This window comes from Molothrus ater, chromosome 1 (assembly GCF_012460135.2).
Source record: "Molothrus ater isolate BHLD 08-10-18 breed brown headed cowbird chromosome 1, BPBGC_Mater_1.1, whole genome shotgun sequence".
Lineage (NCBI taxonomy): Eukaryota > Metazoa > Chordata > Aves > Passeriformes > Icteridae > Molothrus > Molothrus ater.
The window spans coordinates 5,091,314-5,103,663 of NC_050478.2; the positions used below are offsets into that span (position 1 = coordinate 5,091,314).

Genomic DNA, 12,350 nt, shown 5'->3' on the forward strand with positions numbered 1-12,350 from the left:
ATTCAGGTTTTTAACTTCTCTTGGTTTGTGAGTATCTAAATGCTGAGGAATGCTTGCATCTCCCCCTTCTTCCTCTGCTCTTTTGGCTCACTAAAAGATGTCATATTTCTTCCCCTTGCATGGAGAAATGCCACTTTTTGTCCTCCACTGCTTCTAGACTAAACTACAGAAGCTTTGTCTGTGTGACTTCTGGTGAAGGACACCTGGAAACTTTGTTTAATATAAAATTGCTGCCCATTTCTGAGCAAGATTCACAGAGAAAATTGCACCACAGTCTTACCAAGGCATTTGCAGTAGCTATTGATGGCATTGATGTTCATTGCCATAAACATTCTGAAAATTATCCCTCATGCCCTTAAGATGAGTTTGACAGAGGCCTGGGTTTCTGACAGGTGTGCTAAGCAGAAATATAACTGGCTATAAATGGGTTTCCATTTTTCTTTCCAATTTTTTAAAATATTTAAGGATTTGTTTTATTAAAGTGAATCCACCTTGATACATTTCTCCTTGTTGTTGTTTCCAGTAAAATATTTTAAAGCTTGGGAGGATCTTAAATAAGACCCCCATGCATATCTGTATCTAAAATCAAATGCAGCTAAACACAAGTGCATTAAAGTGCATTTTTTCCAATATCCAAAACTCCCTGAGGAATGGAGATAATTTTGGAGTACCTTAAATATATTATTGATGAAAAGCTTGTTTAATGTTTGCCCTTTTCAGTGGCTCCCCATGGTGGGACTGAGGGGCCAGTGCATTCCAGCACTGCTGCAGCCTCCTCAGAGTGCAGGACTAACAGGGCAGGATAAAGCCACACTTCCCAAGTCTGGGTTGTCTTTGCAAACTTAATTCTGAACTGCTTCACTGTCATATTCTTCTGGATTTTTTTTTTAGTTAATGCTAAGTTAAAAGTAAATAAAAATAGAGTATTTGGTGTTTCTGAAGCTAGATCAGAGCTGTCCCTTGCTTTTCTGCCCTGTGTGTTGTGCCCAGGCCTCAGCAGCCTGGCCAGGATCTAATGGTGCTGCTCCAGGCTCTTTGCAGCTGCAGTCCCCAGGATAAAAGGGGAAAATGCCTTAAAGAGGGAGCTAAAAATGGGAAATGAAGGTTTCAGTGACAAAGTGAGGGGTGGTTCCCCACAAATGTGTTTCCAAAGGAGGAGGTAAATTTTTTACAGAGTGCAGTGCCTGCACCAAGGCTGTGCACATGTAGCCAGTTGCAAATATCAAATTAAAGCAGTATTTTAATGGGATGCTGATGATGCTGGTGTGAAATCCTTCAGTGTCCATGAGATGATCATGCTGCCTTCCAGCAGGTGTCACTCTGAGCCACTGGATCCAGCCGGGAAGAGGGACAGAGGGCTTGCTCTAAGTTAGCCTTTGACATGTAGATATTATTCACCAATTCCATCTGGTTTACTTCAGCACCATTAAATTCCTTCAGAATGTTAATATTTGATTGCTCAACATTGTCTTTTAATGTATGGTCACTCGGTGGATTTATGGCAAAAAAAGAAGTTGATGAGAAAAATAAATGTTGGGGATATAAACTAACTGCAGGGTGGTGACTAATGTATTGGACAGATGTCAAGATGAACTACTGCAGACAGTTTTGAGCTTTTTAGCCCTCACTTGCAAGCAGGATTATGTGAAATAATGAAAAAAAAAAACCCCTCACACTAAACTGTTAAAATCCTATCAGGAAATGGAGAGATGTGCAGTGTATTGGTGTGCTGCAAGAATAAATGAAAGATAGAGCTAAGAAATGCCTAAAAGTTATTCTCCAAACCTAAAAATAGTGTGAGAAGACAAAAAACGCCACCTTTACAGTGCATTTCTTCTTGTCCTGTGCTCTTTTAAATGTTACTAGATATCTGCTTGTTTATTTAACTGACTTGAAATCTGTTCAAAGTCATGGCATCCATAAACTGAGGCACTTCAAGAAACATTTCAGACTTTTAGGGCTCATGAAAATTGTGCTTACAGAGTGGAAGAAATCAGTGCAAGATGTAAATTCCTGTCTCTATAACAAGTTTCAGTCCAACTCTAGTATTACATGACAAATAGTACAGGAGGGGTTTTTGTTAGTTTGCCAAGATTCAAGATCATCTTTAAGGTAGCTTGGGGAATGCTTTTGGCTGCATCACAAGGAGTGTCTTTCTGAAGCTTGTTAAGTTAGCTGAGCAGAGTACCCTGTTAGCTCTGCTCTGATCCAATTTTCATTTTTCCATAGTGTAGTTAGAAGAAACACAAACCATCCTAAGCAACCAAAATGCTTTGATTTTCAGAGCTGCTCTTGAAGTTAGTACATAATGTCTCTCCCCTGCAGCGGAGAAAGCAAGTGCCAAAATATTACCTAATGATAATGAGGAAGTAACTGCTTTGGCATATGAAATATTTTTTCCTGTGCAGGAGGGGAAGTAAATGCTATAAATTTTCCTGAACAAGCCTGTGTTTAATGTCAAGTGCAGAAGCTACTGATAATTAGTGGAGGGAAACATTAGTCTGCAGGCAGGAACGAGGGGCTTTTACTGGGCTGGTGTGTTGTGAAGTTCCAGGATGGGGCATATTTGCAGTCAGGCTGATTAAAAGTGTAGTGAGCTGGGTGTCCCAAGGGGTAGCAACCCATCTATTAACAATGAGAGTTTTATTGCACTTTGTAATAATTCTCTGTGTCTGTGTGTAGAAGTCAGAGCCTGGGTTAGCCCAGTGCTCCTTTATGTTCTGCAGTGGAGTTTATGGCAGAGCAGTCCTGGTTGTACAGTGCACAGCCATGATTTTCATCAGACTGTGACTTCTAAAACACCTCCTGGAAGGCATGAGGAGCTGGGGGAGAGAAGGGAGAAAACGTTGTTTCCATCTCTGTAGTGCTGGTCTTTCCAAATTCATGGGGAAAGGGTGTGTGAAAGGACAGCAAGTGGCATATGATAACATCCTCTAATATTTTTCAGGTCAGAGGATATGATTTCAAGGCAGACATCTGGAGCTTTGGGATCACTGCTATTGAACTGGCCACAGGAGCAGCTCCTTACCATAAATACCCTCCGATGAAGGTGAGCAGATCTCCAGATATTTGTGGAAGATAAGGGATCAGTGTGTTCTGTGGATGTTTTCAAGAATTTGGCTAGCATGTTGCACAGAAGAGTTTGTCCTCTCAGTTTAGCACATTGCATAGAAGAATTTGTCCTTTCAACCTGCACTTGTGGATCATGATGTTCTGGGATGTATCGAGTCACTTTTTAAAAATACGCCCCTTCATCAGCATTATCTGAACCTGCAGTTTTTATTTAGATCCTGAGTCTCACCATTCTTAAGGAAAGTGATTTGTATTTTAAACCTCTGAAGTCAGCAGATGTTTTTAGGGTTATAAATAATGATCCAGAATGCCTTATGGGCACCCAGTGACACTTGGCCAGCCATTCTTTCTCTTGCACTGACAATCCTAGAGAATGCCTGTCAGACATTCTCTTGATACCTCTCCTGTTACCAGTTATCTGAAAGAATGTTTAATTTTGTTTAACACTGACAAACCTGTCAATCACTGATCCAGTTCAAAGTACCACATCAGTATGAAACTGTTGTATTGTTAACAATAGTATATTATTAAGGTTGAAATGAAAGAAATGTTCTTATTTAAACCATGACACACCAAAATTCTTTTTCAAATATCTTGAACCTTAGATCACCTTATAAGTTTGTCTAACTTTCTGTTTCGTGACTCTTGGACCAGGAGCTGCTTCTAGCATGCTGCTCATCTCCTTTGTGATATCTGATGAGGCTTTGTCTCAATCACAAAACTTTAAGCCCTTTTGGCCCATCCTCTTGAAGGCCAGCTGGGTTCCCCTCCTGGGATGTGTGGTCCTTGGGATCAAACATGAGCATGTGGAGACCTGTTCTACCCCCAGGGCTCGTGGTTAGACCTGGGACATGAGGCCTGTGGGTGTCAAGTCCCTCCATTGTTGGCAATGCAACAGTGTTGTTTCACACAGGCAGATAGTGATAGGACAAAGGGGAGTGGCTGTAAACTGAAAGAGGAGAGATTTAGATTATATGTGAGAAAAGAATTCTTTACTGTGAGGGTGGTTAGGCACTGGAATGAGTTGAGAAGCTGTGGATGCACCATCCCTGGAGGTGTTCAAGGCTAGGCTGGGTGGGTATTGGAGCAGCCTGGGCTAGTGGAAGGCGTCCCTGTGCATGGCAGAGGGATTGGAATTAAATGAGCTTTAAGGTCCCTTCCAACCCAAACCATTCAGTGACACTGTGGGCAAACTCCCATTTTTTCAGTCTCACCTGCTGAAGTGCTGTGGGAGTTGGGTGTCACTTCTTCAGGGGCTGGGTGCATCCCCTCCCACACCACAATCACAATGGCATTTGGAAATCCAGCTACTCCTCACTCAGAACAGGCACATCCATGCGAAATTGATGGACTTTGCATAGGTTTAACTCTTGCAGAACAGAATTACTTTTAAGAATTGTCATCTACGTGCAGGGACTGTTGAGAGGCTGAGTGGTTCAGAAATGCCATTAAATTTCCTACAACATCAGTGGCTGTGGCAGAGCAGAGAGCAGTTCAGGGGAAAGTGCTGCTGGTTTAGGTGCTGCTGGTTTTATTGATATTCCTTCTGGGCTGTGATTATTGGTAGCATTTTACAGCAGCTCCTGCAAATTTTACTTCAGTTTATTGTAGTTTGAATGCACAGGATGAAGCTCTGAATACCAACATCACCTATTTAGTATCAACAGCACCTACTTAGTGCTGTCATATGCTAGATAGAATTGAATTCCCAGTTCTGTGAGGTTTGGGTTGCAGTCATGCAGCCTGCAAGAAGCCTTCTCTATTTTATTTATTGAATATAATTTTATTGCACTGCAGATTAATTTTGTTATGCAGCAAAATTACTCATGCATTAAGTGACCCTTCAAGGAGTGGGGAAGAAAGCAGGGAATTCTGTCATGGGCTGTGTAATTTCAGCTAGATTGATGGGCTTTTGCTGCCCTAAGCAATGTAGCTGTTGAAAGCTATTTAAATGTGCTATGTGCTGTTTCCTCTTCTAAAAATAGATATTCATCTGTATGTAGGTGACAAGTGGAAATGGAAATGAGTAATTTTCTTCTTTCCTTCAGAATATTTAAGTGATGTGAGGGAAAGAACCAGTTTGCCTTGATAGCTGCTTGTGTGAGGAATGTCTTCACCTGCTGTCACACTGGTACATGGAAGTGAACTCATGTATCTTTTTATGTTGCCCCTCTGTCTTTAATTTGATTTCTAACTGAGAAATACCTCAGGGAGGTACATTGAATCAAAAGCTTTGCCCAACTGCTCATCCTGAATGAGGAAAACTGGTAGAAGTTCTGCTCTGCTTGCACTTTTAATCCCACAAAACAGACCTGAAAAGACATTCCAGCCTTGTGTTTGGCCCACAGACTGCAGTGTGGGCCAAGAGATGGGATGGGAAGCAGTAACTTAAATTGTGGTTCTTTGTTGTTAACTCATCCTTGTTGACTCAGCTGCTTGATAAAAGTGCTTGTCTAAAATACATTTTCCCCAAGATGTGTCTCTGACAAAACCCAAGAAAGATCTCATTGCCAATAGCAATAATTATTTCAGGTTTTAATGCTGACACTACAAAATGATCCTCCATCTTTGGAAACTGGTGTGCAAGATAAGGAGATGCTGAAGAAATATGGGAAATCATTTAGGAAGATGATTTCATCGTGCCTACAAAAAGACCCTGAAAAAAGGTAAGAATGGATCACACCAAAATAAATTAAAATAAACAAGCAAACAAAAAACCCCCTAACTCACAAACATCATTATGGTCCCTATTTTTTGAAGTTGAAATACTCTGTGCCCCTCCAACCTTTCAGTGACAAGGAATACAGCAATCTTGCTGTGTGGCAACAAATTCTCTGTCCTTATTTTTATGGATAAATGTCTGGCACTGTGCCTGGCCAGGGCACACATTTTCCATTTGGGTTAATGAGAGTGCATCCCAGTCCACTGCTTGGGTAGGGCCATTCTCCCTTGGCCACCTCCAGCAGGTGACTTCAGTTCATGTTTTGTTCCCAATCAAAACTGCTTTGTGTTTACAAATCAGAAATTACAGGTTGGGCAATGTGTGTTTACTTCCAAAACTACATAAATAAACTTTTTAAAATTTAGCAGTGCAGAGAAGGCTTTCAGTGTAGTTTTGACTTGTTTAATTATATGTAATATTTGGTTTGGATGGGAAATCAGGAAAAACACTGACAAATTTTACCAACATGTTTTCATCAATACAGATTGCTTAAGTGACCTGATGACACTTTCAGCCTTCCTTGAACAGTATCTTGACTACTCAGTGACGTAGGAAATATTACCAAGGGGATGCTGTGTTTGCTGTGCCATTTTTTTAATACCTCTTAGGTTGTTTTTTTTTTCCTCCTCAGTAAGCAGACTTAATTTTGGAAAGGAAAAAGTGCTTTCATAAAATAATAATAATGAAGACATTTTTCAGTTCCCTCTTGTGTCAGATCCAGGAACACAGGCTTCTCACGCACTGTGCAATGAGTCTCTCTCTTCTAACAAGCTTTACACTTGAAATGCATAATGAATCCACTGGAGTGCTTGATAAAAGTTGATAGCTGGTTTTCTTTTTTTCCCAGCATGACATTTTTTCACCTTTCTAAAGCATATCCTATCCTTGCAGGTTAGGATGTGTGCTGGTCAGGTTATACATAATCACTGAATTGTGGCACAGCCCTGCTCTCCTCAAGCACTTCTGACAGCCACTGGCATTGTCCTGACTGTGGGAGCAGGAGGTTGGCATATTGCATGGGAAGAGAATTTAGTGCAACTGCTTTTTCATTATTTTAGGGGCTCCCTTGCTCTGAGGTGGATGCCTTTTGTTGGAGCACTCTGTGATGAAATAAACCCTGTGATGAATGGCCTTTGCAAGTCACTGATTAAACTCTGTTACTATTTAAGCACTGTTTGCAGTGTGGAAAATGCTGTAAGCTGCCACTTTCTCATGTAGGCTTGAGTCTTTAGCAAATTCGTCCTAAACCAACTAAGGGATGTCTCTTCAGTATTTATTCTGAAGTCTGACTTAAAGGGGAAAATAGTTTATACTTGTTCATGTTCTTTTAGACCAAGATTGATCATCCTGACTGTGTTTAATAGAACTAATTACACACATTTAATCAGGTATCTCTGAAATAACTGTTACTTGCACAGGGTGAGTACTGCACTCCAGTGATGATTCTGTGATTTCCATTTTGAGGAAATTTTTTCTGTGATTCTGTTGTTATCTAAGAGTCTCAAGTTCAGCATCAAAATGGGAGCAAATTCTCCCCACCAGTCTCAAGTTATTCATTGCTTTTGAACAGAATAAACCTTGTTCAGAATACACTGAGTAATTTAAAAGATTGCTGGTGTAAAATTTACTTGGAATACATTGATTTTAGGGGAATTATACAGGAGAAGCTGATGCCCTCACGAGATGCCAACAAGCTGCAGCAGCCTGGAAGACCGTTGGGTTGAAAGGGAGCATTTATAATTGTCTTTTCTACATCTGTTTTTATTGACAGACCAACAGCAGCAGAACTCCTAAGACACAAATTTTTCACAAAAGCAAAGGTAAGAAAACACTTCCTAAACTGATTTGTGCAGAGGCTGTGGAAAGGACTTTTCAGAAGCACGATAGGTGTGGGTGACAGCTTTACTGGCAGGAGTGTGGGCTCTTTCACTTGGAGCCAGCAGAGCTGAGTGAGTTGAATGGGTCATTGTGAAGGAGCAGAATAAAATCCCCCTTCTGTATCTCCTGTGTATGCTGTTGTTAACAGAAATTATCTAGGAATTCTTGAGCATTGAAATGTCTTTCAGTGCCTTTTGGGTTTGTTCTTCCTTTGTAATGGTGCCATTCTGGCTGCCTGTCCAGCCACAAAGGTCTCTGCTGCAGTGAGTGTGACTTAGATCTTAGTAAACTCTCCAATCAGTCTGTGTGTGAGGGGCTGAATGAGACCCACTGTGCAAGAGCTACCTAAAGATATTTCACCCTGTGTTGCCTTATGGAAAGTGAAGATCCTGTGATACAAACCAGTGGGAAACTCCCATTTCTAGCCTTGGAGAGAAGTGCCAGCAAGCATTATGTAATTACTGCCTGGGGATTAGTGCATCTGCAACGTGCAGGATCTTACTGAGGGAGACAGACAGCAGTAGCACAGGGCAGGATTTGCATTTCCATGAGCATGGGGAATGTTTTCTGTTTGCTTAATTTTTTTGGGATCAAAGTGCACAGGATTTATACAGAATACAGATTAAACTGTCAAAAAGAGACTGCATACTTGGCATAGCACGGCAGCATCACCAATTAATCAGAGTAGTTTTCAACTCCCAGATTAAGATGCTTAAATGGATTTGGCCTCACCAGGTATCTGTACAGGAGCTGGATGCCCTGTTAAAGCTGACAGGAATCTTTACAGGTGCACCCCAGGGAGAGCTGCACTTCCTCTTCATGAGGAGAAGCACAGGGGCAAGTGCTGATCTCTTTGGTGACCAGTGACAGGACCCGAGGCAATGGCCTGAAGCTGTGTCAGGGGATGTTTTGTTTGGATACTGGGGAAAGGTTCTTTCCCCAGAGGATGGTGGGACACTGAACAGCCCCCCCAGGAAATGGCCACGACCTCAAGGCTGCCAGAGCTCCAGGAGCATTTGGACAACACTCTCAGGAGGGGTTGTTGGGGTGTCTGTGCAGGGCCAGGAGTTGGAGTCAATCCTTGTGGGTCCCTTCTGACTCCAGGTATTGTGTGATTTTATAATTTCATGAGCCAGGGAAATCTGGAGGGTGATCCAGTTGATGAAATGCAGAAGTTTGCTTTAGGGCAGGTTTAATTGATGTCTGGGCTCTTGACAGTATTAACTGGGGTTTCACTGTCTGTAGTGGGATTTTAGGCAGCTGATTAGTCTGCATCTGTATGCTGGATGCACACTTGGTGTCCAAAGTGACAAGATGGTTTACACATTGCTGACCTTTCTCCATTTGGTTCTGCAAGTTCTGGTTCATGTTACACTTCATTGTGTGTTAAATCTCCTTCTTGCTTTCATTAAGCTGCTGGAGACATATTAGCATGGGTGGTGATAGAAAATTAACATTATTGTAAATGAGGCACTGCTTAACCAGCCAGCATCTGGAGTGCAAACCTGTGCCAGTTCACACTTGGGGTTAAATTACTGTCACACATCAGCCACTGCCAAACTGACAGCTGGAGCTTGAGGGCTGAAGAGTGCAGCTTCTATACATCTATATTGAGTCATATATTTAAATACCATCTAGGTTATGTAAAAGTGTGGTTTGATAATGCTGGGAGCCACTTATCAGGAATGACAGTGTGTCTTGAGACTCTCATCCTGCCTGGGGGAGTTCTGGGAGCTCTGTGTGGGCAGGGACAGCAGAGCTTTCCAACTGCACCGGTGTGGTGTGGAATACCCAGCCAAATGCCAGAATGCTGGCCTGCACTGCCCTGCTTCCCCTGCTGCCACAAGTTTGGCCCCACACTTCAGCAGTGAGAAAATTGTATTCTCAGGAGCCCACATTGGCCACTCTGGAGCAGCTTGCTGAAGAGGAAATGTAATGCAATAAACATCACAGCAGTTCCCCAGTATTCAGTCTGTTGTGATCACTGCATTTACTTCCTCTCTAAACATAAATGCTGTACATTTTTTCAGCCAAGTTAAATCTTGCTGTCCCAGTTTCTGTTTGCTCCAGCACAGAGGGATTCCTACATCCCAACCTGTCTGAGGTTTGCCTTTGACAGTTGGACAGGCATAAATTTAGGAGTCAGATAAAGCAAAGAGGTTGAATCCAGGTGGTGTAGTAGCTGCAAGTGGAAGAATGCCAAGTGCCTCAGCAGGGTACCAGATACTGCAGTATAATATGTATATTTCCAAATAAATCAGAATAATATCCAGCTCCTCGGTTGTTAATTCCATGTCACTTTGCATAAGGAGAGTGCCACTGTTAACTGAAAAGGTATTTGAGATGAAACATCACATACTGCAGCCCAAAGTAGGGGAGTGGTTAATATCCTTGGGGGAGTAGGATGAAACACGTAAACCACTTCCTGCTAGAAACAACTTAACAGTTACTTTATCAGAGACAGTGAAGGCATCAAAGGACATTTTCAGCAATGCAAATGTTTGGTATTTTTTTCTTTGCAGAATAAAGAGTTTTTACAAGAGAAGATGTTGCAGAGAGCACCAACAATCACTGAACGATCCAAAAAGGTACTGAAAACCTCCTGGGCTCTTGCTGTTACAGTTGTACAATTTTTTGTGCTTGTATTCACATTTTGATAATAACTACACAGTACAGCTTTTTCTAGCTAGAGCTATTAGTTTCAATAAAATAATCATACACCATGGCAGGTGATGGAACCTGAAGATGTTCTGTGCTATTTCTTCTAAAATCAACTGTAGAAACTGCTTGAGATGTAAATTCTGTGTTCTTGTGCTGGGCAGGTCCGGAGAGTCCCAGGCTCCAGTGGGCGTCTTCATAAGACTGAAGATGGTGGCTGGGAATGGAGTGATGATGAGCTTGATGAGGAAAGTGAGGAAGGCAGAGCAGCAATTTCACAGCTCAGGGTGGGTCCTCAAACTCCACTGTGTCTGTTTTGTTGTCCAATTGTGGTAGGACTAAATATATTTGAGGAGCACATACCTTAAGCATGATACACAGCAAGCTGTAATCCCTTCCCTCGAGTTGGGAACTGAAGCAAAGAAAGCAGACTGAAGGTTGAAGAAATTGTATTGATCTTTTCTGTCATTGTGGTGGGGCACAGCTGGTCTCATTCAGGAATGTTCAGTATAATTGGAAATGTTAATTCAGACAGCCTGCTCCCAGCTCAGCATACTAATACACTGCAGCTAGGATGTTCACTTTAAGGGAAACTGCTTGAGATGCTTTCTTCTGGAAGTGTCAGGAGAGGTTTTATCCTACTGCCCTCTCCAGGATGGAGCTGAAATCAATAGGGGCTGTTCTTATGGCTGATTCCTGAAACATGCAGGGCCTGGTTCTGCCACCTCAGTTACACTGGAATCCATTAATCCTGGTAGAAAACCTCACAGCATCCCTGAACTCACAGGAGGGATTAGTCTTGTGCTTGAAAATCCTCAAGAAAACACCACTTTCCCCTCTCCCAACACATGTAAATATTCACCAACAACTCAGAGGAATAATGCATGATGATCAGCTGAAAGATTACAATGAATTTTCAGCTTGTCTTCCCCCAGCAGCCACCTGTGTGGGTTTTGACTATAATGGTTTGCCTGGTCTCTTTTCACTACAGCAGGTGGCTGGAAGTGGACTGTGTTTTAATCATCCTGTAATTGAATTAGTGAGACAGTGGAGGAGTTTTAGAGGAAGCTTTTCAGTGTGAAAGGGGTAAAAGCAGTATTGGTTTGAAGCATTTATCCCTTTACAACTTCTCATTTCTCTTTCATTAGTCTGGCATCTGTTGCTGTTCTGAATAGACACTTGAATATTAAATGCAAGATTTTGCATCTTTTCAGCATCTTCTGAAATGCTTGGAGTTTTTAAAAGCCATTTGATACAGTAAATGCATTATTTGTGACAGCAACTCTTGTGACTTCTTAAAGAGCTTATTGTGTCCAGCCTTGTATTGTACATGATCAAGAAAATCTCTTGGTACCAGGTAGCTACTACTGAAATTCTTTGATGAATAAGCTATTAGATATAAGCTGAATGCTTCTAAATTCCTTTTGTAGGCTAGAATACCATCAAATTTTAGGAGGCAACATTGTAAAAGAGTCTAATTCTTTTCCAGAGATTATTTAGAACTTGTTGTATCTTGTCTCAAAGCTCAGGCTGCCATGACTTAACACTGTTTACTTTGTTTTGAACAGTACTTACTTGTGTTTCATTCTTCCTAGGCAGGAAAAAGCAGATTGACACACATGTTTACAAGCTCCTTTTCAAGAGGAGTTTTCTTGATGCTTTGATATATTTTCCTTGTACTGCTGCCTGTCCTGATCCACTCTCATTTGGGCTGTGCTTGGCCCTTACTTGTAGGTCTCCCATTCAGCAAACCTTTAGGAAGGATTTTGGAGTAGTAGGTCTTGATTCAGTCAGCTCCCTGTAGATGTGAATTATCATTTTGGAGGCACCCCATGTGTAACACAGCACTCTGGGACACCTGCCTGTTCCAGGATGTCAGGAAGGGCACTGTGGAACCTCAGGCCTCTCTACATGTCTGCCTGGGTACTTGAATTTGATTCCTTTTCAAGCAATCCTAAGACTTGTATCCAAACTGCCATTTTTTTGCCATGAATACAGTGGTGTTATTGATGATTAGTGT

At 41.8% G+C, this 12,350-nt stretch overlaps 1 protein-coding gene across 1 annotated transcript in view; it reads left to right on the forward strand.

Annotated features, from left to right (window-relative positions):
• The window catches only part of OXSR1 (oxidative stress responsive kinase 1), an 88,139-nt gene that overhangs the window by 63,821 nt on the left and 11,968 nt on the right, over positions 1-12,350 (forward strand). Inside the window, exons 7-11 of the mRNA XM_036406894.2 lie at positions 2,948-3,049; positions 5,605-5,738; positions 7,566-7,614; positions 10,195-10,260; positions 10,495-10,617. Of these exons, the coding sequence (XP_036262787.1) occupies positions 2,948-3,049; positions 5,605-5,738; positions 7,566-7,614; positions 10,195-10,260; positions 10,495-10,617 (474 nt within the window). The remainder of the gene's footprint in view (positions 1-2,947; positions 3,050-5,604; positions 5,739-7,565; positions 7,615-10,194; positions 10,261-10,494; positions 10,618-12,350) is intronic.